Source organism: Fusarium coffeatum (assembly GCF_003316985.1).
Source record: "Fusarium coffeatum strain FIESC_28 chromosome Unknown BRIP53273_contig_152, whole genome shotgun sequence".
Taxonomy (NCBI): domain Eukaryota; kingdom Fungi; phylum Ascomycota; class Sordariomycetes; order Hypocreales; family Nectriaceae; genus Fusarium; species Fusarium coffeatum.
This window is the reverse complement of record NW_022157945.1, coordinates 22,188-50,039: the sequence shown is the minus strand read 5'-3', so window position 1 is coordinate 50,039 and position 27,852 is coordinate 22,188. Positions and strand designations below refer to the sequence as shown.

The 27,852-nt window shown below is 48.7% G+C and overlaps 10 protein-coding genes across 10 annotated transcripts; 6 read left to right on the top strand and 4 right to left on the bottom strand.

Annotated features, from left to right (window-relative positions):
- Positions 1-551: 551 nt before the first annotated feature.
- On the top strand, positions 552-3,325 carry FIESC28_07044 (uncharacterized protein; the record flags this gene model as incomplete). Its single annotated transcript, XM_031161186.1, has 5 exons — positions 552-2,138; positions 2,189-2,333; positions 2,385-2,772; positions 2,825-3,249; positions 3,309-3,325. 5 exons carry the CDS (start codon positions 552-554, stop codon positions 3,323-3,325), a joined length of 2,562 nt encoding a protein of 853 aa, XP_031014732.1.
- A 3,192-nt stretch (positions 3,326-6,517) lies between these two features.
- On the top strand, positions 6,518-8,044 carry FIESC28_07043 (uncharacterized protein; the record flags this gene model as incomplete). The annotated part of the gene is made up of 4 exons (XM_031161185.1): positions 6,518-6,767; positions 6,823-7,265; positions 7,312-7,831; positions 7,884-8,044. 4 exons carry the CDS (start codon positions 6,518-6,520, stop codon positions 8,042-8,044), a joined length of 1,374 nt encoding a protein of 457 aa, XP_031014731.1.
- An 893-nt stretch (positions 8,045-8,937) lies between these two features.
- FIESC28_07042 (uncharacterized protein) lies at positions 8,938-11,675 on the bottom strand (the record flags this gene model as incomplete). The annotated part of the gene is made up of 3 exons (XM_031161184.1): positions 8,938-9,120; positions 9,179-11,182; positions 11,232-11,675. 3 exons carry the CDS (start codon positions 11,673-11,675, stop codon positions 8,938-8,940), a joined length of 2,631 nt encoding a protein of 876 aa, XP_031014730.1.
- A 427-nt stretch (positions 11,676-12,102) lies between these two features.
- Positions 12,103-13,594, top strand: FIESC28_07041 (uncharacterized protein; the record flags this gene model as incomplete). The annotated part of the gene is made up of 2 exons (XM_031161183.1): positions 12,103-12,461; positions 12,517-13,594. The coding sequence occupies 2 exons, from the start codon at positions 12,103-12,105 to the stop codon at positions 13,592-13,594; spliced, it is 1,437 nt and encodes a 478-aa protein (XP_031014729.1).
- Positions 13,595-14,349: 755 nt separating this feature from the next.
- Positions 14,350-16,289, bottom strand: FIESC28_07040 (uncharacterized protein; the record flags this gene model as incomplete). Its single annotated transcript, XM_031161182.1, has 3 exons — positions 14,350-14,360; positions 14,413-15,662; positions 15,718-16,289. 3 exons carry the CDS (start codon positions 16,287-16,289, stop codon positions 14,350-14,352), a joined length of 1,833 nt encoding a protein of 610 aa, XP_031014728.1.
- A 401-nt stretch (positions 16,290-16,690) lies between these two features.
- Positions 16,691-18,711, bottom strand: FIESC28_07039 (uncharacterized protein; the record flags this gene model as incomplete). Its single annotated transcript, XM_031161181.1, has 2 exons — positions 16,691-18,035; positions 18,092-18,711. The coding sequence occupies 2 exons, from the start codon at positions 18,709-18,711 to the stop codon at positions 16,691-16,693; spliced, it is 1,965 nt and encodes a 654-aa protein (XP_031014727.1).
- A 3,251-nt stretch (positions 18,712-21,962) lies between these two features.
- Positions 21,963-23,086, top strand: FIESC28_07038 (uncharacterized protein; the record flags this gene model as incomplete). The annotated part of the gene is made up of 6 exons (XM_031161180.1): positions 21,963-21,972; positions 22,122-22,314; positions 22,363-22,405; positions 22,456-22,535; positions 22,592-22,961; positions 23,015-23,086. 6 exons carry the CDS (start codon positions 21,963-21,965, stop codon positions 23,084-23,086), a joined length of 768 nt encoding a protein of 255 aa, XP_031014726.1.
- A 1,166-nt stretch (positions 23,087-24,252) lies between these two features.
- Positions 24,253-24,408, top strand: FIESC28_07037 (uncharacterized protein; the record flags this gene model as incomplete). The annotated part of the gene is made up of 1 exon (XM_031161179.1): positions 24,253-24,408. One exon carries the CDS (start codon positions 24,253-24,255, stop codon positions 24,406-24,408), a length of 156 nt encoding a protein of 51 aa, XP_031014725.1.
- A 646-nt stretch (positions 24,409-25,054) lies between these two features.
- FIESC28_07036 (uncharacterized protein) lies at positions 25,055-25,702 on the top strand (the record flags this gene model as incomplete). The annotated part of the gene is made up of 1 exon (XM_031161178.1): positions 25,055-25,702. One exon carries the CDS (start codon positions 25,055-25,057, stop codon positions 25,700-25,702), a length of 648 nt encoding a protein of 215 aa, XP_031014724.1.
- A 748-nt stretch (positions 25,703-26,450) lies between these two features.
- FIESC28_07035 (uncharacterized protein) lies at positions 26,451-27,047 on the bottom strand (the record flags this gene model as incomplete). The annotated part of the gene is made up of 3 exons (XM_031161177.1): positions 26,451-26,632; positions 26,689-26,916; positions 26,975-27,047. The coding sequence occupies 3 exons, from the start codon at positions 27,045-27,047 to the stop codon at positions 26,451-26,453; spliced, it is 483 nt and encodes a 160-aa protein (XP_031014723.1).
- Between the last annotated feature and the right edge of the window lie 805 nt (positions 27,048-27,852).

Genomic DNA, 27,852 nt, shown 5'->3' with positions numbered 1-27,852 from the left:
CAGTCATCTTCTCATTCTCTCAACCTCAAAAAACAAACGCACTTCAAGTTCCTGTCAATCGATCAAATAAACCAGCATCTTACTAAACACCATCCTAAAGAATCCAATTTCTCCAATTGCTACCCTAACCTCCATCACTGCTCCCCGTCTGCATCTCACCAGCTTCTGAGTGGTCTGAACCCCTAGTGTAACATTTCTTTTGGTGGTAGATTCTAGCCTTGGTCTAGCCTTCAGGTAAGCCACACTCATCTATGTTACTGAGCTGTTTGTATTCTGTGCCTCTGAGACATGTCCACTTCATTTCATTCTCCGATGCAAGTGCCTGCTAGTCTCATCAGTCGCGGCGCCACTCGACTAGTGGTTTTCCCTTCTCGATGGCGTCCAAGGAGCTTGAGCCTAGGAGCTGGCCCTTGGCCGATTATATTATAAGCTATGAGGCCCCCTTGTCCTTAAGATCTATCTCCAGCTTCGCCCAAGCCTCTATCATCTTGATCTCCCCAAGGTTGTGATCTAGTTGCTCAAAACAGACTCACACTTTGCATTAGCCCAGCATGAGATCTCGCAACATTCTGCCTCTATGGCTTCTTTGGCTAACTCAGGGACAAGCTTCAGTTCTGCCACAAGGCGAACAGAACTCACTCGATTCTTTGGGCGACTCCAACCAAGAGTTCAAACGCGACCTCGAAACATCTGCTTTTGAGTACTTGACAACTTACGACAAGGAAGATATCATCCCGGTCACCGAGACTGTCAAAGTCAGCACCAGCAAGGCCGGCACTACTGCAACGGCTCAGGTTCTACCATCTCTCTCGGACGTTGAGCCTCATACCGAAGGTTTCATTGTCACAGATCTTTACAACCCTTTCTACACCAAAGCTGCTGTCCTGAGTACTTCAATCCCCAGCCCAACAAGCCTTATCAAGCCCGTCAAAACTACTACCAAGAACGCGGAACCTTCCGGACTCGTCAAGATGGCTGCTGCTGCTGATATCTTTGCGAGCCCCATCGATACGAGTGCTCCGATGTCAATGTTTCAAAGGAAGACCACTCATCCAGTTTCCAAGAAAGCCGTCAAACAGAACACCCCTATTGGAACCAACAAATTCTACTCCAACTTCTACCTGGAAGATCAAAACACTCCTGTCTATACATACCCTTATTCTCTCACATGGGCAAAGGGTTCAGGCCCAGCAGCAAGCTGGGGCATGGCTATCTCGCACATCGATGGAGATAAACGTTCGTATGGTCCAGTTGGAGCTAACGGCGCCGTTGAATTTTACTCCAACCCCGTCGGTATCCAGTCCATGATCATCTCGGCCAAGGAACTTGGTAAGAACACTGTTCTGACCATGGACTCTATCACCCCTCATTATGCCAAGGCATACCTCAGCAAGGACAGCAAGTCGGCCGCTACAATCACCTTTCCTCTCTACCAAGGCAGCGTCTTCACAACTGCCTACTTCAGCGGCGGCACACCCTGGATCCAGACTGGCGTCTACTTCCGGACTATGACTCAAGTGACAAAGGACCCTAAATCCAACGTGCGCAAGTATAACTTCGTGCTCGAGGATGGAACCACATGGCGCCTCTATGCCTACAAGACAAAGGGTGATCCTCTTACTCTCAAGGTTACCAACCAAGGTCTTGCTGCCTCAGCCAAGCCCTTCTACGGCTTTATCCAGATTGCCAAGGACCCCAAGGTCGGCCAGTCTGAAGCGGTTCTTGACAACGGCTGTGGGATCTACGCAACTGGCATGACTATCAGCGGCACCAACGTTGGTTCTCAGGGCACTTACAAATTCAACTGGAGCAAAGCTGGTCACTCAAGTGGAAAGCTCTGGATCTTTGCTCTCCCCCACCATGTCGACTCATTTGATGCCACGACCAAGAAGGAGATGAGGACGTATACCATGCAAACCCTCACCAAGGGTGTGGCCACGGCTGTTGGCGGAGATTCTTGGACCATGGTCGAGCCATCGCTTCCCGTTAACATGGGCTTTGCTCCTTGGGATCCTGTCAAGGGCAGCCGCGGTCTATCTACCAATGCCAAAAAGATCATTGCACCAATTGCCAAGTCCGAGGTATCTCAAGATATGGATCAACAGGCCAACACCGATTCCATGTACTTCTCCGGCAAGGTAAGTTGTTATCTCGTGAATCTAAAGGTGTATGAACTAACAAAGCACAGGCCCTGGCCAAGTTCGGATCGGTCGTCTATGTCATCAACAACATGCTCAACGATAAGGCGTTGGCACAAGCTGGTCTCGAGAAGCTCAAGACTGCATTTGCTCGATTCGGTTCAAACAAGCAAAACTTTCCTCTTGTTTATGAATGTAAGTTTTTTGATGAAAGTGCTTCTTACATCGACTAACTGGGTGAATCAGCTGTTTGGGGTGGAATAGTCTCCACTGCATCTTACAAATCTGGATCACCTGGTTCCGACTTTGGTAACACTTACTACAACGATCATCATTTTCACTTTGGCTACCATGTTCTCACTGCAGCCTATATCGGCTCAATGGATAGCAAGTGGCTTGCCGCCAACAAGGCGTATGTCAACACACTCATTCGTGACTATGCCAACCCCAGTACCAGTGACAAGTATTTCCCTCAATGGCGAAGCTTCGACTGGTATCACGGACACAGTTGGGCTCACGGTCTGACCGCCATGTGGGATGGTAAGGACCAAGAGTCAAGTTCCGAAGACATGATGTCCGTTTATGCCATGAAGATGTGGGGTACTGTGATTAAGGACACTAACATGGTCGCGAGGTAAGTTGTCTAAGTAACGAGGGTTGAGGAAGGAAACTAACTCTGGATATAGGGCCAACCTCCAGCTTGCAGTCATGTCTCGATCTATGCAGGCCTACTACTACTACACTACGACCAACACTGTCCAGCCTAAGAACTTCATCGGAAACAAGGTGGCAGGAATCCTGTTTGAGAACAAGGTACACCACACAACCTGGTTCAGTGCAGACATCGAGGCGGTTCAGGGCATTCACATGATTCCCATTCTCCCATTCTCCAACCTTGCGCGAACTGGAACGTTCGTCCAGCAAGAATGGGACACTTACTTTAACAAGGGACGTGTCGACAAGTTCAACAACCTGTGGAAGGGTATAATCTACGGCAACTATGCAACAGTTCAGCCCAAGACTGCATGGTCTTTCTTCACAAAATCCAACTTTGATCCCATCTGGATCGATGGTGGAGCTTCCAGGACATGGTATATGGCGTATGCTGCAGGTGAGTTTTGCAACACTGAAGTGAAATCACAGGAACATGGTAGCTAACGATTGATACAGCATTGGGTGGCATTTAATGCGAACAACAAAGCAATAGTAGTGCTAGCCTAGGATAAGCAGGGTCACTTTGTATAACACTAATTGAAGATGGACAGGATGATACCTCGAAGGGAAGGTTTTCTTTGTACATTTAGAAGGAGGAGGAATGTTGCTTTAAGCGTATAGAGATGGACAAGAAGGAGCGGAGAGAGTCAGATATCGCTGACCTGGCCGAGACCACATACAGATACAGATACAGATACAGATACAGACACAGACCTATAGACGGCAGGCAGTTGCTGGACCCTTAGACTGGGTAGTTCTTAATTTCATCCGTTAATTTCAATATTGCTGCTGCTGCTGCTGCACATTGTTCGATGTGACCCTGACAGGAGATCTAAAAATCAATCAAGGCATAGGACCAACCACGTGCTGAGAATGACAGGTCGATTCAGGTAGCTTGACTGGGGCGCAGTTGTGACGACCCTGAGAGATCCATGTGCGCCAAGGCGGGGGGAATATTCGAGATGAGTGCCAAGATGCAGATTGCTGACACTGCCTCTCAACGTCTCATATTCAAGCCCAGAAAGATGAACCGAGTGACAGACTGACAAAGTTGTTATGTACAGTACAGTATAGTATCCATATCAAGGTGGATCGTTGAACATGGGGGCAGCCAGAGTCTGTCTGTGCATGTTTCGAGTTTGGACCACAAAACGAAAGACTCCTACTGCAACAGACCAAAGGCAATTAATTATTTCTTTTCAAAGCATGTATCAGATGCAGGTAAGAATGCTTTGTTTTGCCTTGCTTGCCAACCGCCTACCCATCTGAGTTAGGAAGTATACCGCGGACCTGTAAGACGACGCCTTGGAGTGATGCGTTGTTCCCTGGAAAATGCAGCCACAGCGTTGATCCCAGTGATTCGGCAACGTCGGACAAAACTACTAGGTACGTAGATCGGATAAGCCTCGACGGTTACGCAAAGCGAAGAAAAAAAGAAAGAAACAAAGAAGCAGAGAAGCAAGACAGAAAAAAGAACGCGTGCTATCAAAGAATCTTGATGGCGGAGTCGATTGAGTACCTACTTTGGGTACTCTGGTAGGTAGTAGGTACTGTATGGAAGCTGCTGTTACCTGGTACAGTAATTACTCTCATACCCCATTCATGACGTTTAATATAGAACTAGAGCTGGGGCTAGCCTCGGATATCTGCCCACAAGAAAGGGGTAAGGCCACTATCCGGATACCTGGATTACCTAGGGAGCAAAATAAAGAGAACCACAAGATGGTCGATAACCCTTTTTTTTCTTCTTCTGCCATTGCACAATTAAAACATCAATTTTGAATTCCTTACAACTTAAGCGCTCGCAGGTTCAAAGTAAAGTTTTAAGGTTTTGCTCAGCCATCAGCTAGACTAAGCCGAAAGCCGCCCTGTTTCTTGGTAACCTACATAGACAGTGGCGCGCGCCGAATAAATGAGCATCAGTGACACAACAACCTGGCAAAGAGCTCGGAGCTTCATGTTAAAAACTAAAAAAGGGTTTAAGTGGAGACTGTTGCTGCACCAGCTCTTGTCAGCGGACGAATGAGATTGGCTAATGGAAGACGTTGATCCTGGGAAAGCCCATGTCCTACGTCAACCCGTACCTAGGTAGCACCTAGCTCTTTCCAGGTTCCCTGCCTGCTTGCCCGTCGTTACTGCCAAACTCGAGCAGTCTTGGGCCCCAAACCCAAAGCAAGGCAAGAGGCCTCCTGGGCAACGGGTTTTCGTTTCTGCAACGTAACGCAACGCAACCATCATCGCTACTAGTCAATATCAACATCGTCACCATCTTCTTCTCTGGATTTTCGCCAAAGGCTGTGTGTATGTGTAGTAGCCCGACAAGATCTCCTTCGTCTTCTTCTTCTTTATCCGCCCGCTTGTTTCTTCTAACTCCATTGAGCAGGGGCCGAGCGTATCGATATTGTCACTGCCTCTTTCCTAACTAACTACAGTAGATTGGATTGGATTGGATCGTCGTCCGCCTCCATCTCAATCGCAATTCATCTCGTCGCGCGCTTTCCTGTTCCATTCCAGACTGATTTATCCGCACATAGTCTACTTGGTACCTACCGCAAAAGACGCGGGGGAACACAGACAAGAACAAAGACAAAGACAAAACACCCATCGCGTTAGATTCATTTAGCCAGAAACAAGTCAAGCCATGGTTTGTGAGTGAATACCTGCTTTTTCCTTTTGTTTTCCTTCAAAGCATCAAGCCAACATCTATCACCATCAACGCCATCCGTACCCACAAGCTCTGTGAATACTTTCAAGTAATCATCCCTGGCCTGGTTTGGCATTGTGGAAAGTCAATCGTCATCTGCCTTTTTCCTTTCGGTCAAACTTCTTTCTCTAGTCTATCTACCCCATCCATATCCATATCCATATCCATCCATCGCCGTCACCCATCCCTGCACAGAGCACAGAGTACCGAGTACCACACACATCCAGAACGAGACAAAGTGCAAGATTAGCTTCTTCCACGGGGGGTCTCGACTGGAGACGCCACTCACGATATTGTGTCCGTATGTAGGTATCTTAATCTAGTGCCCCGTGCCTGAGCCCTTGTCATTTTTGTCCCTCTTCCAACTTCATTCCCACGCCTGTTATTCCTGTTGCTTCCCCTTCGACATCAACAAAGGGACGCGGGAGTACATCCAGTCCATCTGTTCCTCGAATCCATCGAGTATATCGACAACGCGACAACAATTGATACATCCATCCTTCGCCCTCAACTCGAGTCCCTTCATTCCAATGTATGCTATCTGCCTCTCTTTCCCTCCGTTTGAAACCCTGTCATCAGCAAGCGCTGTTGCTGCACATGCGACTCTTCATCCACGCGCCAACTCCAGGCATGATCTTCTCATCATTGTGTAGGAGATGGCGCAGCAGGGTCCTTGCTCCGTCGAGAACAAAACAAGCTCAAAGCAATCGGCCATGGGGAGGGAGCCAAGAAGTCTAGCCTAGGCCAGGCCCAGTCAGCCTACCATGCAGCCTTTCCCAAAGCTAAGCTTGCCTTGCCTCATTGAGCTTGACTGCTTATTGCTTAATTGATCTTCTTCCGCCTTTTGGAGTTCTAACACTAGTTCATGTTCATTATCAATAAAAGCTAGATCGCTGACCATGTCGGTGACTTGATTCACCATATAGCTCTTCCGTCCTTTACCCTTCAAGTCAGACGATCAATGTCGAACAAACCAGCAAACCTCAGAGCGGCCGACGAGACCAGCCCGCTCATCAACGGCGGTGCCTCGTCGGCTCTCCATGATACTCTTGGCCATCGTAATGGAAATGGTCATATCAGCCTTAGTCGAGACTCGAGTACCATGACGTTTCTCTTCGACTCGAAGCACACACCCGGTATCGATAATCAAAATATTGCTGTCAGAAGCTTGGCTTATTCGTGGCACATCGCCAAGGTCACTCTTCTTAGCAGTAAGTTTGCGACCCTTTACGTCCAGGCGCACATGCATCTAACACCATTGTACAGACTATGTCAACTTTCTCTTAGTTATGGTGCCTCTCGGCATTGTCGCTGGCAAGATGGGCTGGAACTCCACTGCTGTATTTACCATCAACTTCTTCGCCATTATCCCGCTTGCCGCTGTCCTTTCGTTTGCGACCGAAGAATTCTCCCTGAAGCTCGGTGACACCCTAGGTGGCCTGTTGAACGCTACCTTCGGAAACGCCGTCGAATTGATCGTCAGCATTGTTGCTCTCCAGCGAAACGAAATCGAGCTTGTTCAGGCCTCGATGCTTGGTAGCATTCTTTCTAACTTGCTGCTTGTCATGGGAATGTGTTTCTTGTTCGGTGGCATTATTCACCGAGGCGAGTCTGGCAACGGAAGAGAACAGGTATTCTCTTCAGCTACCGCCCAAACGACCTGCTCTCTTATGACTTTGTCTTCAGCCTCTCTCGTCATCCCTGCTGCTGTAAGTTGAGCGACTTGATATATGAGAATCGCACTAACGTTTGTAGCTGTATGCCGTTCTTGACCAGAGTGGCTCTAAAGAAAAGGCTCAGAGCATCCTTACCTTGTCCCGTGGTACTGCTATTATCTTGCTTCTGCTCTACGTTCTCTATCTTGTTTTCCAGCTCCGAACACACAGCAACCTATTTGATGCCGAGAACCAACCGGATGATGAGGATGCCGAGCAGGAACATGAGGAGCCCACCATCGGTCCCGTCGCCGCTGTCGCTGTTTTGATTGTCACGACTCTTTTAGTCACCGTTTGCGCCGATTACCTCGTTGACAGCATCGATGACCTTGTCACTACCTCAGGAATCAGCCGTGCGTTCATTGGTTTGATCCTGATCCCCATTGTCGGAAACGCCGCAGAGCACGTCACCGCTGTTGTAGTTGCCGTTCGTGATAAGATGGATCTTGCTATGGGCGTTGCCATCGGTTCATCTATCCAGATCGCTCTTCTGGTCACCCCCTTCCTTGTCATTGTTGGCTGGATCATTGGATCCGAGATGACTCTACACTTTGAAACCTGTAAGTTTGAAGGACCCGGCATTTGTGAGATTGTCCACTTACAATTTTCTAGTTCAAACTGTTGCATTTGCCGTCTCTGTCCTGGTCGTGACCTATACGGTCCAGGATGGCAAGTCCAACTACCTCGAGGGTGCTATGCTTATGGGTCTCTACATTATTATTGCTTTGGCTTTCTACGCCACCCCTTCTGATGTGATGGACCCTGGCAACTAAACTAAGTGCTAGCGCCAGATTTGGTGTCCTTAACTCTCAACAATCAAGTATTATGTTTTTAAACATACCTTTCAAAATTCGTGACTTGTTCTATCAAGTCACTCGAATTGGATATCCACTAAAGCTGCTTCAAATGAGTGGCGTCGACGATACGTTAAACTACGATCAGATAATCGATCAATTTTTCATATTTGTATTACTAAGGAGATGCAGTCTGCTGGACTGGACCGCGCATCTGGAAGTTTCAGACTTCAACAAGCTCGGAATTAAACAGTGGAAAGAATGGGGAGTCTCAGTCGCATTCGCAAATTTTCATTGTGTCAAAAGGAATAAGGGGTGGGGATATGGTCACGTCTCACTAGGCTGGTCTAGCAGCAAGTTGCAATATGAGGGTTTCTTATTTATATCATTGGACTGCAAGGTCGGAGAAGGAGTGGTGAGAACAGGAAAAGGTTGGTTAAACAGTGAATTAATGTTTCGAAGTTCTATTTGTTATCCAAGAAGGCTCCAAGCCTTACACTTGCCTGTCGTGCTGATACCAATTTGGTGGTGTCAAAAAAGCCTTGTTTTCACATTGATGTCCGGTTCCTTGCTAATATAGGTTTCAAGCCTTGGTGATAAACACCTACACATGACCAAACTAACGTTCGCCTGGTGATATGTCTTTAACTAGAAGTTTATGCTGTTTGACTGGATCGTTTCACATTATTAATATGAGCTGGCTTCAGTTTGGTTCTCAGGAATCTGATTCCGAACAAGCAACGTCTTATTACAGAACTATTCTCGTGCACTAAAGACCCTATCAAATCTACACGAAGAGATCGATAAACCAAGCCTTTGATTCTCAACGCCAATTATATGTACCTGTATATATTTGCACAGTATCCGTATTTTTAAGTCATGGGCTTGGACATGGGCGCAATGATGCCCTGCTTCATGAGCACACGAGGCTTGGTGCTCTCCTGGAAAGTCTCCTTTGTCTGCCATTCAGGCCCAACAGGTAGACGCAGCGAGCGCTCGTACTGTTGGCGAGACTCGAAGGGGAAAGGGAGCTGGGATGCGAGGTAACGGTCATTCTGAGAGATGTTAGTAAATGGCTCCTTTTTCGACGTCTGAAGATGGAGAGTGCCTTACCTTTTTAATGCGCTTCTCGTTGATAATGACCTTGTCCAGCTTGGCGTCCTTCCGATCCTTCTTCTTGATACCGTCAACCTTTGTTAGGAAACGGCCTTGGTGACGCTTTTTCTCCTTTGCGCTTACACCATCACCAACCCACGATCCCCAGCCAGGTAGTGTGTTATCAATGACTTTGTCGTCCTCTTCATCGGCGATGGCCGTCTTCTCGGCCTCAAACTCTCCTACAACATCTTCTCCAGCGAAAGCACGATCAAGCATTTCTTGATCACGGATCGCCATAGGGAGATGCAGATCTGTCTCGGACTCAACATCTGAAGCTTCATCGGCAGTCTGGGCTTTCGACTTGGGCTTGGACTTAGGTTTGTTGAAGCCCTCTTTGAGCAAGCCAGCGGGTGTAAGGTCGATGTCGCCAACGCTTGTGGCAGACTGGCCCTTCTTACGGCGCGTGTCGGCACGAGCCCATGGACCTGCAGTTCCTGAGGTGGCGGGCCCGGATGAGGTTGTGATGTTAGGAATGGCAGGGTTGCTAGCAGCACCGTCGGTGGTTATAACAACTTCGTCATCACTGTCCTCTGACCTGCGCTTCCTGGGCGCTCGGGATGATGTTTCAAGAGCTGGCTTGAATGGCTTGCCATCTGCTGCACCGTATTGTCGTCGACCAATTTCTTCCAATTCGTCTGCAGATCCATCAAACTCCTCGCCATCAAGTTCTCGTCGAATCTGCTTGATAAGAGCATCATCCTTCTCCTTCTTAGCGGCATCTGCCTTTTGCATAAATTTCATGCCCATCACGCCCTTTTGAGGCACACTCTCCTCTTCCTCAAGGGCTGCGAGGTGACGACGCAAAGATGCCTCACCGCCATCGGAATCGCTGTCAGAATCAGATGTCGAATCGTCGGAGCCACCAGCGCGGCCTTCCTTTCTTCTACGGAGCTCTTCGTCCTTGCGAGCCATCTCGGTCAAACCAGCACGGAATTCGTCATCCCACACAGCTCGCTTTGTTTTGTTGCCAAGCTTGGCCCACTTACTGTCCTTGTGTCGCTGACCAACACGCTCTAAAGCACGTCGGCGATCTTGGGCTTCACGCTCTGCTTCGGAATCAACTTCGCTATCCTCCTCCCCTTCGCGCTCGCGCTCACGTTGCTTCCTGTGTACACGGTGGTAGGCCTTGCTCTTGATTTTCTTGATGCGCTTGGCTCGTTTGGCCTCTCTTGCGGCCACCTCACGGTCTATACGCTTGCGGGCTAGAGCCTCCTTGCGAGTAAGCTCGTTGCCTTCTTCATCGTATTGCTTGGGTTTGGGCTTCTTTGGCTTATCCATAGACAAACCGCTCTGCTCCATGATAGACATGATAGCAGACTCAAGCTCGTTACTTGGGTTCGAGGTGGTCAATGGTCGTATTTCAGTAGTGTCGAGGCCAGCTGTATCCGAATTCTGGGCGAGAGGGAACATGAGATGCTCTGCTCTTCGGTTTTGCTTAACTGTATCATTCCATCGATCCAAAGTCTCGTTGGTTTTCTCGTAAGCTGCGCTTCGGTCGAGACGGTCCTGCTGTCTCCTTGCCAAAGGCACGTCCAGCTTCTTGGAAACACCAGGGCGCTTTTCCTTTTCTTCCTTGCTCATAAGCTTCATAGACTTCTTGATATTAGCGTCGTTAATGCCGATCAGTCCAAGGTCGCTCAGGCTAATCTTGGCTTTGGCCTTGGGTTTGTCGTCTTCATCGTCTTTTTGGCCTCCAAATTGCTTAATCAGGTTCTGCATCTTTTCTGAATTTCCATTTTCGCCGTCCTCGTCGTCGTCCGACTCGTCGTCGTCATCCTCATCATCTTCTTCCGATTCGTCAGAGGCATCGTCGTCAGATTCTGAAGATCCAGGTTGGTCCTTCTCCTCGGGCTCGTCGTCTGACTCTTCGAATTGATCAAGAGCAGTTGCTAGGTCGATTGCGTCTGCGCCAAGGGTTTCGCCCTCATCGTCTTGAGAATCGTCCTCAGAATCGTCGTCCTTGGGGTGTGTTAGACTGAGATCAGCCAGTTTTCATAAATCAACATACCTCGCGCTGTGTTGTCTTGCTTCCTCGAAATGCGTAGCCATCGAACTTGTCTTGGTCACTGTCGCCAAACGCATCGTCACTCTCAATCTCGGAGTCCTCGTCATCTTCTCGTAGTCCTCCTAATTGCCATTCGTTTCCTTCGCTGTCGCTTCCGTAATCGGCATCATCTGCCGGTCTGCTGGGTCTCTTGACCTTCTTCCTTTGGGGTTCCTCCTCTTCCTCTTCCTCGTCATCTTCGTCATCGTCTCGGCCATGCTTTCGCTCTATCTCGGCGTCTAGCTCTCTCGCTCGAGGTGTTCGCTTTTGTCTGGGCGCGAAGTTTTCCTGCGCAATGCCAAATGCATCGAGCGCATTCTTTTGAGCTCTCGCCTTTGACTTTTTGTTGGCGGCCTTGGCTTTGGGGGCGGCCACAAGGGACCTTCCGTGAGCCTGTCGTCCACCCATGATAATTCTCGAATGTCGTTGTCCAAAATGTCGAGAGTTGTGGTGGGTTTCGCGGACCTGAGTTGCGACGTGAAATGGTCTTTCTCACGGTAACACTTTTTTCCAACTTTTCTGCCGCGTAAAAAAGTTTGGCGGTGAGATGACCCTTAGCGGGGCATCCAATGGACGGATCATGGCGTGTGAGATAAGCCTATCATGATCGCTGTAAATTGCTGATTCTAGTGGGGTCCTTTCCCACTGAAGCGGACCTAGTCCTGCACCGAATACCGAGTCACATCGGATCAGATGTTGACCTCTCCACTAGATATTTTATTGAATAGCCGTTGTTCTGGGGTCGTATGATTTATAAATGAGCCACCAACTACTTCTTCTTCTTCCTCCTCCCAATTGATCTCCTTTACTCACCTTTAGAATATTGGCTTCAACCATGGCGTCCTCTTTCGCCCCCGGGCTCCGGAGGTTACTCTTGCAGACCTCGATTACAGCATCCGGGCCTTCAAAGTTCTTCTTATGCAACCAATGTCTTCGAACTGCTCCCCGGAGCACGCCCTCCCGAGTCCTTAACACCGTCCGATCACGGTCATATGCTGATGCTGCTGTCAACAAGTCAATTGGATCAATCGCCGAGCAGGCTTCTGCTCGTGCAGCTCCCTCTATTTCTCAAGCCGCCAAGAAGGCATGGCCTGAGTCGAACCCTAAGGGTGTCGGCCTCTGGCTGATTGGCAGCGCTGTTAGTGTTTTTGGTATTGTCGTTTTTGGTGGTCTGACACGATTGACCGAGTCTGGGTACGTTAATTCGCTCTCTTGTGACAATTGAGCAAACCAGTTAACATCATGATAGCCTCAGTATTACTGAATGGAGACCTGTTACCGGTTCGCTCCCCCCCATGTCTAAGGAGGACTGGGAATCCGAGTTCGAAAAGTACCGCGCCTCGCCCGAGTTCAAGCTTCTCAACCCTCATATGAATCTCGACGAGTTCAAGAAGATCTACTTTATGGAATGGTTTCACCGTGTCTGGGGTCGTTTTATTGGCCTGACCTTTGTCATCCCCACTGCCTACCTAGTCGCCCGTCGCAAGGTCACTCCCAAGATGGCCCTGAATCTGGCTGGTATCTCTGCTTTGATCGGTTTCCAAGGAATTATTGGTTGGTGGATGGTCAAGTCTGGTCTCAAGGACGATCTGTTCGCGCCTGGCTCCCATCCCCGTGTCTCCCAGTACCGCCTTACCACTCATCTTGCCACCGCTTTCGTCTGCTACTCTTGGATGCTTCTCTCTGGTCTAACTGTTCTGCGAACTCGCCGCTGGCTTATGAACCCTGAGGCAGCCATGAAGCAGATTGGTGAAATGAGTCAGCCCGGTCTTCGCACAATGCGCCGTGTCGTTTTTGCCCTTGCTGCCCTGACCTTCACTACTGCCATGTCTGGTGGCCTTGTTGCTGGTCTCGACGCTGGATTGATCTACAACGAATTCCCCAAGATGGGTCTCGGTATCTTCCCTCCCAAGCAGGAGCTCTTTGACAAGTTCTACTCGCGAAAGGAGGACCAGTCTGACCTCTGGTGGCGCAACATGCTTGAGAACCCAAGCACCGTCCAGATGAACCACCGAATCCTTGCCGTGACTACTTTCACCTCCATTCTTTCACTCTTCATCTATGCCCGCACCCGACGTGTTAAGGCTATCCTTCCCACCAACATCAAGAAGGGTGCCAACGGTCTTTTCCATATGGTGTCACTTCAGGTCGCTCTTGGCATCAGCACCCTCATCTATATGGTCCCTATTTCCCTTGCCGCAGCTCACCAGGCTGGTGCTTTGGGTGTTTTGACCATGGCCCTCGTACTGGCGCACAGGCTGCATATCCCCAAGCCTACCCTCCGTCTTCTTGAGAAGCGATTAAAGGCGGCGGCTGCTGCTAAGTGAACGATTTGACGAAGTTGTAAGACCTAGAAAGAGGATATGTAAATTATTATTGTACAATATGGTACCATACCAATAGCATCAATAGAATTGCGAAAGAGGCAGCTGGTTCGCGCTGTCTGGGCGTTTGTAACAACACCACAGAACTAAGTACACAATTCTCTGATTCATTGGCTTGTTGGGATGTTATCGAGCTCAAGCTTATAGAAGCTACTGTTTTCCAAGCTATTTCACTAGCCCTACGTTTGCAAAGTAGTATCTGACCTCGTTACAATGTTGCGTTCCTGTAAGGTATCTGAGATTCCGGGCCTGATGAGGGCTTTGTTTTGGAGTGAAACAGGCTATGCTCTTGTGAGAGCTTGTTCAATGCCGCATGATTCACTTGAGATTTAAGAAGCAGATTGAGATTCTTCTATCTAAGGCTGGAGGAAAGCTGAACTTTATATATAGCCCAACATAAGCATCCAGAAGGTTCCTTAGGTTTACTCTATAGGTAACCTACATACAAACATTACTAGTAAATAACAGAGGCATACGGGTCTGTCTAACAGATTCATAGTCGTTGTGCTCTCCTGACAGAAGTTTGAGTGGAACATATCACGAGTGCCGTATAGAGATCAGATCAACTGTTAACAAGCCAAAGGCATTTCATTTTTTGTTTCAAGATTGAACCTTTGTCCCTCTTGTTATCAATGTCCTAACTTTAAATCACACTCTCCAACTCATCATATAAAGCTTACAATACTTATTACCCAGTTTTACTTGTGGGCTGTTACATAGTTAGCTGTGTCACCATAGCCAAAGAAAGTACTAGAACTTACCAATGCCCTCCTCAGGCATGGGCTCGATGCCAGCAACCTCCGCAGCCAGCTGCTTCTTCTGCTCTAGCTTATCATCCTTCATGAAGGGGAAAGCGAGGACCTCACGAATGGTGTAGTTGTCAGTAAGGAACATGACCATTCGGTCAATACCCATACCCCAGCCACCAGTAGGAGGTAGACCGTACTCGAGCGAGGTACAGAAGTTCTCATCAATGAGCTGAGCCTCGTCGTCACCCTGGTCCTTCTGGCGGGCCTGCTCCTCGAAACGCAGGCGCTGGTCGAAGGGATCGTTCAACTCGGTGTAGGCGTTGGCGATCTCCTTCTTGCACACGAAGGCCTCGAATCTCTCACAGAGACCGGGAATCTCGCGGTGGTACTTGGCGAGGGGGCTCATGACCTGAGGGTGACCAGTGATGAAAGAGGGGTTAACACACTTCTCCTCGATAAACTCGCCAACCAGCTTGTCAATCATGCGGGCGTTGGTCAGAGGAGGTGTACACTCGAGGTTCATCTTCTTCAGGACCCTCTTGAGAAAGTCATTAGTCTCTTGAGTGTGAAGCTGATCACCGGGAGGGAACTTCTCGCCAGTAGCCTCCTCAAGAGTGGGAATCATCTCATAACGAGGCCAGGGCTTCTCCCAGTTGACCTCATACTTCTCGCCGCTCTGAGTGTGGAAGGTGGTCTTGTAACCGCCAGTGAGGTACTTGACAAGGCCGGAAATCATATCCTCAGTGGTGTCCATCAGGTCGTTGACATCAGCGTAGGCCTCGTAGAATTCAATGGTAGTGAATTCGGGGTTGTGGGTAAGATCAGCACCCTCGTTTCTGAACTGACGTCCAATCTCGTACACACGGTTGAGACCACCAACGACGAGCATCTTGAGGTACAGCTCAGGAGCAACACGCATGAACATCTGCATGTCGTACTCGTTGTGGTGAGTGGTGAAAGGCTTAGCGGTAGCACCACCAGCAATCTGGTTCATCATGGGAGTCTCAACCTCAACGAAGTCACGCTCGTCGAAGTATCGGCGGATCCAGGTGATCATCTTGGATCGGGTGACGAAGACATTGCGGGCCTTCTCGTTGCAGATGAGATCGAGGTATCGCTTACGGTATCGCTGCTCGAGATCCTTGAAGCCGTAGTGGTCATCAGGAAGAGCGTGCAGACAAGGAGTCAAGAGGACAATCTCAGTAGCAAAGATGGACAGCTCACCCTCCTCACCCTTCTCGATCTTGGTCTTGGGAGCAGTTCTACGATGATGTTAGTTCAGAGGCTTCTTCGATTGACATTTGAAAGTTAACCTACCGGCCAGGGTATCCAATGATACCGATGATATCACCACGGCGAAGGTGCTCATGCTGATCCTCGAAAGAGGGAGCCCCCTCACGGACCTCCTGGGCCTGACACATGATCTGGACCTTGACGCCCTCAGTTCGAACATCGTAGAAGAGGAGCTTGGAACCGGATGCTCGCTTTCCATGGACGCGGGCGCCAATCTGGATGATCTTGTCCTTAGCATGCTCGCCAGACTTGAGGTGACCGAACTCCTCAGTGAACTTGCGCAGGTCGTATGTGACATTGAACTTGTGGGGGTAGGGGTTGGGGCTCTTGGTCTCGCGGAGCTTGTTGATGTTCCTTGATCGGATCTCGAAGTACTGGTTTGGGGTGAGGTCCTTCTCAGCAGCCTCAGCACCACCAGTAGCCTTCTTGGGAGCTGGAGCGGGGCCACGCTCAGCAGCCTTCTTCTTCTTTTCCTCCTCCTTCTGGCGGGCCTTCTGGCGCTTCTTCAACTCGGTCTTGGAGATCTTCTCGCCAGTTACCTCATCGAGGTGCAGGTTGGCGACCTGCTCGGTCGGAGGGGCAGCAGCGTCAGCCATGATTGCGTCTCGTTTCGCGGTTAAGGAGTCGAAATGGCAGGATCTCCAGATCAGGCGTCGATACCTGATATAAATCTCTGATGCCGGCAAATTGAGTCAAGCTGATGTTGTGAGTCAGTGGAACAGTCAGGGCATTGGAGGGGCAGAAGAAATGGTGGGCGCCACAATCGCGGGGTAAATTTTCTGTCTACGATTCAGCCACATCCGAAATCAAAGTATCTACAGCAAAGACCGTCGAGATGAAAGCATTCGTGGATGTCATTGATGTTCACCATGTTATGTTGTTGCATTGTGAGCAAACACGAATTTAGCTCGCTCGAATTCTTTCGTCATTACATATTGTTTTTGGCGGTAGCCTCCCTATATCAGCGATTGTGCTATAAAACATGAAAATGGATGTATTATTCCAGAAACATGGCATCGCCGCGAACTCCTTGCATTGCCATGGCCATGTCTCCTCCATGCATACCTCCATTTTGCATAGCCATATTCATGTTAGGCATGGAGCGACTCATGTTGATTGCCGCCCGGTTGGCAGGACTTCCTGCTCCAGTGGGCATCATGAACTGTGGATTGCGTTGTTGTTGTTGCACAGGCCGTGTACGTGGCACTTCAAGAGTTGCTTGCTGCTGAATAGGTTGTTGTGGCTTAATTGGAGAGGGGTTAACCATGGCAAAGCTATCATCGTCCTCCATCTCCGCATCAGCATCTTGATCACTGTTCTCGGCAGTGGAAGACGGGTCAGTTGTGGCGGTGGAGGCAGTAGCATGTTCGCTGAGCGCCCCGTTAATGCTCGTTGTTGACGGACGTTTGGAAAGCTGAGGTCGCTGCTGCTGCTGTAGTTGCTGCTGTATTTGCTGTTGTTGCTGTTGTTGCTGCTGCTGCTGTTGAAATTGTGGCTGTGATGGCGTCTGAATTTGTGGCGTAGGTTGACTGCCGTTAATGGCGGTACCGCCAGAAGCTTGACCGGATTGGTCTAAAGGTTTTTGAGCATTCATCCCGTTGGCATTGGCTCTCGACGAAGCAATGACGCTCTTCCAGCGCTCGATAGACCTCGAGACAAGTGTTGGGAGGTCAACCTGGCTATCCTCAAGCGAGAAGCCAACAGCTCTTCCACCCTTGACGGCCTGTTCATAAGAAATGGCAAGAAGTTCTCGTTCCATTGGGATCGTAACGGGCGGCGCAAGCCTAAACTCCTTGGGTTGCTGAAGCTTGTTCAGTTGTTCTATCTGAGACTTGAGATTGGCGTTCTCTTGTTTGAGTCTGTGATGCTGTTCCTTCATCTTCTCAGCCTCCTTGTGTTTTCTCCCCACACCACGTGCCAACTCTAAGATCCAAAGCTCTTGCTGGCGTTGGAGAGGTAAAGTTCCCCATACTGCGTACGCTGATTGTAGGTGCTCATCGACTTGTGCCTCCAGTTGCTCTGCCATCTTCTGGGCTTTGCGGACTGACTCTTGGGGGTTTCGGAAGTTGTTTGCTGAAGGAGGATACTTAAACTCATCCATGACGGCGGTGGTGGCAGCAGTGCAAGTCACCTTCCAAGTCTTGAATTGTCCTGCGAACCAAGCTTGTAGAGCCTCGAATTCGCGTTGTCCTGGCGATTGGACAGACCATGATGTTGATGTAGGATGCTGCGTCGACGAAAAGAGGGTAGGAGGAGGTTGTAGGCATTGAAGGGTCAATGCAGGAAAATCGAGAGATAAAGGATCAAAATCGAATGGCATTGAATTGTTGTCAAGTTGCACCCTGTCAAAAAGTTAGCATCCGATGAACGAAACCGACTCAAAAGTCAAAGCACATACTTGGCCGCCCTCCAAGAGCTGAGAAGCTCTCGCAATGCGAGCTCCGCGGCACGTGCTGTATCCATGGCATCGGAAAGTTTCTGTTTGACGTCGAATTGAGCTTTCTGGATAGCTTGTTTGCTGGCGGTCCGCTGCATGCCGGGGCGTTTCGGTGGCTCGGGTGCGGCGTCGCTTTCCCAACTGCCTCTTTTCGGGATATCGTTCATAACGCCAGTCGCCTCCCAGGTAGGTTGAAAAGGAGGCGCATATTTCATAGACTGGTCAACTACAAGCTGGTTGTTTTTGGAGATAACAGGCGATTGATAATCCTCGTTTTCAGGAAGAGACGCTTCTTTCATGACAGGTGCCTTTGGTGTTCCCACAGGAGTCGAAGTTTCCCGCCTGCCACCCATTGAACCTCTGGGCTGTCGCCTTGTGATACTACCACGGAGCTTCTTGATAGCATCGACATCGTGAACACCATCTGGTGGTTTCGGGTTCTTCTCCTTGATGTAAAGATCGAGATGGCGACCGAGGGAAGATGACGTGAAGGCCTGGCCGCAAAAGGGGCAATTCTTGTCTTTAGGGGCGCCAGCTTTGGGGGTTCCTGAATCGGCGGTTTGGGGCGTTGAGTCGGGCATTTTGAAGGAGGTGCGAAGGATCAAGTTCGGGGAAAATTAGGGGGATGCGAATAGCTTTGTGAATACGAGCGCCGAGAAGGAAATACGGTGGTCTCGATAACTATAAGAGTGTAAAAGTCGACTACGGCTCCAATGGGGGAGCTGTACAGACGTTAATCATAAGGAGCGAGCGAAGTTTGAAGTGAAAAAAGAACGAGCGTATTGGGGCCGAGACCTCCGGATGGAAGAATAGTATAACGGACGGTTATGAAAGTCTGGGCATGGGGTTTAGATGAATTGGATTGTAATGTAAAAAGAAAAAAAGAGGACGAGATGTGAAGTTTCGGTACGGACGAGTTGAGAGAGCGAGCGAAGACAAAGGCGAGAACGGGAGCAAGACGGGAGGGAAGAAAATGAGAGACTCGAAATGTTAGCTAGTTAAATTTAGAGGCGAGCGATGAGAGACTAAAGGGGAAGCCAGGTCTCTTAGCATCGCTGGGTTTAATTGTTCTTTTGGTTTTTTCCCCCTCTCCATTTTAAAATAAAGCCTCCTCTCAGGCCAGGTCCAGGCTATTCAGGGGCGCAACCAATCCAACCAAGACCCCCGAAATGGACCCCCAGATTGGCGCCACTAGCACTAAGCAGCACCCATGGAACCCCTGACGCTTAGTGGCCGTCCCGCCGTCTGGATGTCTCTCCCGCTGCTCGCTTAGCGCTGATCGGGCTTCTCTGAGAGGTCCGGTTTAGTGCCGTCGGGACCTGGAGCTACCTGTCGATGAGATCCAATCCATCCATTCCATCTATTCATACCAACCCGCAGGGTGTCAGAAGAACTGACCGCTAAAAGCATAAGAGACGAAATCATTTGGTCACTTTATCCCATCTTAGGTTAGCATTTAATCTACTTTATTTCTGTCGCCCAAGTTTTAGAGGACATTTCTTCGGTTATCCACCTAGCCAACCTACCTACATTTCCTACAGTAAGGCAGCCCAGGCCGTTGAACTTGGGTATTGTGCTTAGGATTTTGTAACGGCGACATCTCGATTCATGATGTAATTGCTACCTAGGTTAGTAACTTCATGGCCTACCAAGACATTGTCGAAAGAAGCACTTCTTAACAAAGACTTGTCTACGGACACCGACTCAAGACAGCTCGTAACATAAGTTTGGACCGGCAATTGCAGTTGATCGGCCCAGGGTCGCCAAAAGGGGAGGAGGATAAGCAGCTATAAATACAACAATTTCTCATGCTAAAATTAAGCTATGGATATTACACGTTGTATTAACAAATTCGCTCCCAACTCCCTCTTCCCGTCCTTGTAATGAGATGGAGTTGTAGCCCACTAGACAATGTCGGTTATGCTGATATTACTAGGAATCCACTCGCGCTGTAGTCAATCAGACCCTTGGAATCTATAATAGTCGTTGGTTCCGTTAGATTCAGCTGCCACGATAGCCGCATATACGAGGATTGTGAAGCGAAAATAGCTGTCCGAGATTTACAACTCAACGACCTGGCGTCAACTAAATAGTGTCCTTTAGTTTCAACTGTTGACCACATTTATTGATTGGATGCTCAGCGGGTTCTGATCACGCCTCAAACGTGCATATCAGAGCCGAAGAGGCTTGGTGGCTGTGCACCAACGTGCGCCCCTTTTATATGAATGTCTAATAGGTAAGTAGGTAGGTTCATCAAAACATAAGTTCTTGCAAACGGCTCATGGACCAACGACATATCATCTTCAACCCAATCATAGAGAATGTGACCTGGGGGAGAGAACAGCTGTAAAGTGTAATCCTCCCGGCAGTCTTACAGCGCTATACATCACCTACACTGCCCGGACAAGATTGGCTTTGGAGCGCAAAGCATGGGTGGCACCGACCACGGGGTTGTTCTTAGGCATTGGATCCTTGTCCGAGACATGGTGAGCTTCTGCATGCCCCTTAACCACCGCAGCAGCACTATCTCATAAAGAGCAGAGAGGCAGTCAACACCGCATCTGCTTAATTATACTCTGCAGCTGCTAAGTCCGTCAGATGCAAAGGAACTTGCTTCTGTGGGTGGGTTTCCAGTGGCTTTTCCAAGTTTTCCAGGTGAGCGCAGTACTCGGCAGGTCTATCCGTCCTTCCGCCCTGGGTTTTCCGTGCCGAATTAAGAGTGCCCATTTGTCCGCTTGGCAAGAGGTCGGCCTCCTGTTCCACATTGAGCAGCTCGGAGATGCATACAATAGAGTACTGGCAAAAAGGACTGGACGAGAAAGAAGGATGTACTACGTAGTAGAAGAAACTTGGTCCTCTGTAGTCCGTTAATAAACTTTATACCTAATACCTCTTACCCCTGAGCAGAGCCGCAGCCAGCGCATATCGTATGGTCAGAATACGATAATTAACGTAATTGAACTTGTGAGGCTACATAACAATAGCCGCCGGTGGGAGCACATGCCTGTGCATCTAATTCTTTGCTAGCCGTCATCCACCATGGTTCATCAATAGCATTGTGGGAAACGAGACTGAACATCGCCATGCTTATTATTTAGGAGGAAACAAGCATGAGACCTTGTGGTGGAAAAAGCAAAGTGATATGAAATAGTTTGTCTTCTACACCGATAGTCGAGACTGCTGCTACTCCAACGCATTTTTGTCAAGAATTTGTTGACGCTACGGTTTTTGGCATGCAACAGTCCAAGGCAGATTGCGACTTCGTACAGTGACTTTTCAAATCTTTGCTCTTCAGGAGGTTAGATCTAAATAGACAGCCCAGGCCCCTCGTCAGTAGGTATCTATCATTCATGCAATTCACTATAGCATCAAACAAGGGGTCGGACGACTGTGGAAAGCCGCAGGCGACGGAAGCTTGGTAGAACAAGCACAGCCGGTATGCAAATCAAAGGGACACAGGAACAGAACAGTCCAGTCGTGAGATATGTTTGTAATGTGTGTTTCTTTCCCGTCTCAAATGGTGAAGAACCCTCATGTGATGCTGAAGAGGCGCCACAGCCCTGATCAAGCCACAACACCGCCCCTCTAAGATCGGGCAGTACCTTCCTAGGTACCTACGTAGGTAGGTAGGTATCGGTCGGCAAGCTGCCTGCCTGTACCTACCTTAAGCTACCAGTCGACGCGACTTGCAACCTCCACTTATCGTCGTTTCTTTGCCGAATCAAGGAGCTTCCATCACTTGTATAAACAGCCCTATTCAACAGCATAGCTTCTGTTGCCCTCGTTTTGGCAGAACGAGACAATATCTGCGCAACTACACCCTGTCCTCAAAATGCCTCCTGGTATGTTGCTAATCACTTGAATAATTCGCACAGTCGACGCCTACCCCATGCGACAAACGATGGCGCATCACGAGCGCGTCTCGCCCATCCCAGAAACACCACTTTTCGTCGTCGCAACATGTATTCGACAATTGCTAATTAATGCGCAGCTCTCAGCGATGAAGAGACTTCTGACGTTGGTGAATTCGCCACGCCTCCACCAACTACCAGAAAGAAATCGACCTCAGCTGCGGTGTCGGATAAGTTCGAAGATACCAAGCCAGAAGATGAATCAGATGGGGATGGGGATGGGGATGGGGATGGGGATGGAGACGAAGACGACGAGGACCTTGACGAGGACGAGTAAGACATTAGCTCAATGATCAAACGAATAACACTGATGCGCCACAGGTTTGTTGTCGAAGCGATCAAAAAGCACTTTGTCGATGAAGACGTACGAGAAGTCTGCATTGATTGGAACCCACAGACTAATCGTAGTTGCAGGGTACTTTGAAATTCCAAGTGAAGTGGGAAGGATATGAAGCCAAGCAGGATATGACATGGGAACCAGAGGAGAACCTTCGGTAGGTAAAATATCTGCTTCTGACTAGGCGTTTCTTGTTTAACGTACCTTTTACAGAGAATCTGCTCAAGAAATCCTTGATCAGTATTTCGAGCAATTTGGAGGGCGAGAGAAGCTTTTTCAACAGACTGAGACCGCTGCCAAAACTAAGAAGCGCCGCCGAGCGACCAACGGCACGCCCAGCACCGCTACTCCGACGACCACAACAAAGCGATCCCGACGAGGCAATACACATCCTGCCAACTCCACACCACCTGCCACGTCCAAGCCGTGGAGCCCACCCGCCGGGTCCTGGGAGGATGAAATTGAATCAATTGAGGTTGAGGAGGACGAGAACCGAGGCAAGATCATTGTCTACCTGAGATGGAACAATGGCAAGAAGACCAAGCACGACACTGAAGTGGTCTACAGAAAGTGTCCGCAGAAGGTGAGTAGGCAACGCAGTTTGATCTGGACATGTACTAATGCGACGCCATACAGATGCTTCGCTTTTACGAACGTCACCTTAAGATCGAGAGAAGTGAGAATAAGGCCCTTGCTGAAGGAGTTTAGAATTAGATGCAGCAGACAAAGACTTGTGCTTGGCTCCGAGGGACACGAGATCAAATTGAATGGCGTTTGGCGTTTGGCGACTGGCGACTGGCGACTGGCGACTGGCGACTGATGGGGGATAATGCATCCTACATTTATGTTTTACTTTTACAAAGATACTCGAGCAATATGGACAAGCAGTAGCTATTAGGCTGAAAGTGAACTTCATTCCAATTGGGAGATCTAACCATCAAGCATATGTACAGTATAAAAGTTGCAACTCGGCATCTGCTCAGGACCTTGATGGACCTCGATCAACAATTGGAATTGAAAGAAATGCATGACATGTGAGCGTGTAGAGAGTGGTACCTTGCATATTCACGGGCCGTAGTACTAAATCAGGTAGGCTGACTTCTATCCATGAGGTGGGAGAGGTAGGGTCTCACCTCAGGTTTCTTCCTTGGCTTTTGAGTCCTGACGCGCTTTAACGCGACGATATACGGATAGTCTAGCGCCTAAAAGATGATGAGGTGACGTTTTATGCGAGGCTGGGAAAACCTCAAAGCTGTCCAGCGTGTCAGAACCCCTGAAAGCCCCCACTATAAGACCCCTGGTAGGGCAGCTTCTTCGCTCCCAGCCTTGCCATTTAACGCGTCGGGTCCAGATCCAGAGTCGTACCCTTGAGCCCGGGCATTCATTAGGTCGCTTTACCGGTCTGGTCTAAGCTGTAAGAAAAAAGACGGTGGCGGGGCAACGACTTATAACAGAGTGACTGACCATGTGCGATTGAGAGAGAGAAACTGAGACTTTGCATTCCTGCTCCCATTTTATCTTTAACTTTTGAGAAATAAATCTAACGATTTAATATTCTTGGGTAAAAATAGAAAGACAATTGCAGTACGATTACTTTACGACACTATCTATTTGTATCACGAAGCTTCTGATTGGTTGACTTAATTGCACCACGTCTTTGACTCGACACCGACTTCAGCTCAACACTTTACTCTACTTTCCTTTACTACCTTGCATTTTTGACTGAGTATGTCAGCTCTATACTTTTAGCATTCTGCTGCAAGAATCTCAACTAACTTTGTATCAGATCAAGACATTCTCTCAAGCATCAACACTACTAGATCTTTGGTCTACCTTATATCAAACACTCCCCGCTCAAATCTCCAACCGCCAAGATGAAGAAGAACGACGTTATCGCCATCATCATCATCATTCTCTTCATCATTCTCGCCGGTGTCTCATTCGGCATCTGGAAGCTTGTCTCAATGGCGAAAAACCACATGAGCGCAACAGGCTCATCGAGCAGAAGCTCTAGCGAGATCGCCGACTGATTCAAAAACGTCCTTTCTCTGAATCATGATCCATCGATCTTCAGGGCTCTCATGCCTCCTTCTCGATACCCCTCAAGCACAGAAAGTGCTTGGCCTTTACTTCCTTGTTTATTCTTTTTTGGGCACAGCGGTTTGGCGGTGAATCTTCATCACCTTTTTCTAACCTAAAATCATGGTGGAATGTGGATGGGTAATGTCTGGTTGACTGTGATTGACCACGAGTCACTCACGTTCTGGGTTACGGCGCAATGTCATGGTGATTTCTGATTACGGTTCGTGTTGGGCTGCCGGTTATGTTTATGTATACATGGATGGATGGGTATGATTACTACGCAAGATAGACTGCTTTTACGATTTTAGGAAGTCAATTATGGCATGAATGATAACAAAACGGAATGGATTCTATGGCAAACATGTTTGTAACCCTGAATCTCCTCAGTGACTGTACTCTCATTACCGATGTTGTGAGCCTCAACAATGATTCACTCAACTTCAGATAGCCTGTCCGTGACAGGGCAGGTCCAATGGCGTATATAAAGGTCATGGAACAACCGACTTTGCATACACCAAGCAATCTGTTTAGAACAACCCTAGTATAACAGCTACAAACGATCATTGGCTATACTCTTCTCTCACTACAGCTACAATGGGAAAATTTGGCATAGATCTCAGCCTCACTGGCCTGGCCACCGAGGCCTCCAAGCTCAATCTTAACAATCCAGAGGCCGAGAAGAAACCAAGCAGCACTGACCGCTACCAGAAGTATCCCTTTTCTCGTTTCAACATGGACGAGACCCAGCCCGATGTCCTCGACAAGAACAGCCCCCAGTACCGCGAGCGTGTCATCAAACTTCTCGACGCCCTTGATGAGACCTACCAAAAGAAGTATACCGAGTATCTAACCCAGCGGGCCAGATACATTGCGATGGTGGAGGCGGACGAGGAGCGAATCTGGAACCGTTATATTCTCAATCCGTTCGACAAGACTTTGATGGTCAGTGACCTCAAGCTCCACGACTTTAAAGCCATTGACTTTGAAGATCGCTTCATCAAGATAAACAATCGCGAGTTCTTCTATCTACGAGACCTGCAGCTGGAGCTCTTCTACATCGGAAGACTGGTCAGGACCGGGCGTCTTGAGAGGGCCCGACTTGAGGAATCTGACACGTTTATTCAGCTTCGTAATGAGTGGGCCGACATGCTCGGTGATTACATTGACGATGATTCTGTCTGCAGTGATGAAGAGGGTCCTTCTATCTGTTGGTCCTCTGACGGATCAGTTATTGAGGACTAGGGTGAAGAGATTTTGAGCACCATCTCCTTAGTGAAAATAGCAGAGGTTAAAAGAGAAAAACAGCCATTAGCTACTATTACCGGTATTTTCAATCGGGTTCATTAGGTAATGAGAGTTGATTGACAGAGGTGATCAACAGAACAATTGAAGCAATGGCTGTTGTTCAACTTATTAAGTTAGATTAAGTCACCTACGCCGTTCTCAAACCAACTCTTACAACTCTATATATATACTCACTCAGTTACGGTAGGATCAATGTCTGCGTCTGTATCTTAGCGTTGAGAAAGCTTTAGATAGAGCTTACCACAAAGTCAAATCCTCTCTATCCCATTGGGCCAATCGCTCTGCGTCGACTCAAGAAGGCAGCCAAATAGAAGTGAGGATTATCTAGACTAATACCTGAAACTGATCGAACCCAATGAACTTTTATGAGTGCTCTACTTACGTGACTTACACTTAAATCTAGTCAGTTTACGTTCCAATTATAGGACCTACAGTATATAAAAGCCCAACCTTTCGTTTTGGTTCACGTTAATATCACGACATAATAAGTCACCATGTTCGAACTAGACTAGAAGAGTATTGAACCCAAATAAAGTATGATTCCTTTCACCGACTAGCGGCATTCTATCCATATGTATAACAAGAGAACCCTAGTCTATCCATTCAGTTCCTTGTTTCGCATCCTATTCAATGTACAAGAACAAAAAAAGAAGTAAGCTCATTCACGTCGTCGTGTTTGACGTCTTTACTTCCGGACAGCGGGAGTGGGAGTTGGGACCACAACGGGCTCCTCGGGGGCAACAGGAGGAGCGACAGGAACCGCGGGAGGAGTGAAGACGGGAGCTCCATGGATGGGAGTAGGGACAACGGGAGGAGCAACGGGAGGAGGGGTAGGGACAACAGGAGGAGCAACGGGAGGAGTAGGGACTAATATGATCTGTTAGTATCAAGGTCCTGAGGTATAGACTTGTGGTGTAACTTACCACCTTGACCGGGCTGGCCTCCAACGGGGGGCATAGGGGGCATGGGAGGGGGAACTGGCAACCAACCACCAGGACCTCCGGGAGCACCAGGAGCACCAGCACCAGCTCCGGGACCGCCAGGACCTCCAGGACCGCCAGGGCCACCAGCTCCAGGGCCACCAGCTCCAGGACCAGCTCCAGGCAGAGTACCGTTCATGGGAGGGAAGAAACCTCCAGGGAATCCACCGTCTATACGATATGTCATTAGTATCCCATGTATTCGGGAGGGTCAAAGAGTGTAACTCACTGGGAGGGAAAGGAGCAGCCATAGCGAGAGGAGCCGCAGCGGCGACAACGAAGGCAAAGATCGCGGACTTCATCTTGACGGTTGTGTATGAGAGATAGTGACAGAAGATGTGTTTTTGATGTTGTTGAATAGAGACAGACAGGATAGTAGTCTTTTATAAACGAACGAGACCAGCTCAGAGACAAACAACAAGGATACAGTAAAAGATAGACAGACAATGGATGGGTCTTAGACCAGGGAAGTTGTTGTTAAGAATAGAGAAAAAGAATGGGTTGGGGCAGGAAATAGAACCTGTTTTTGCAAGAGAACAAGACCATGACTATATACTAGAATCTGTATCTGTGGCTACGTAGTCGTAGCAGGTCCGCACACCCCTTGGTAGCCTTGCAAATCCCTACTTGGATGGAAAGATTTCTCCGTTTCTAGTTTCTCAAACCCTTGAAAGTGATCAACCGGCAAAAAACAAAAGGTACAGTATCAGGTCGGCTGTTGGACTGGATGTACATTTGGGAGCGAACCAATAATGACCCATGAAGAGTCGGCAGATAACTGGACTAGATCAGACTAGAGTATCGGTTTGATGAAGCTTACAGTTTAGAGTGAAAGTGCAGGGGGTGGAGGGGAAAAGCTTGTCTTGTCTTGGGTGTTTCCCTGTTGAATTTGAATGGTTGGATGAGGCTCACGAGTAGGCTGCATATACTCTATTCGCAACCCTATACTATATTATATCAGCCATTAACTCACTAGGTAAGGTACCTAGGTAGGTAGTCTAGCTACGGAGTAAACTCTTTTACCATAGCACCTCATCTTTATTCCAACCTCTCTTGTTCTCAATCCAAGTTTCTATCAACAATAATTTAAAAATAACCTTGACGATC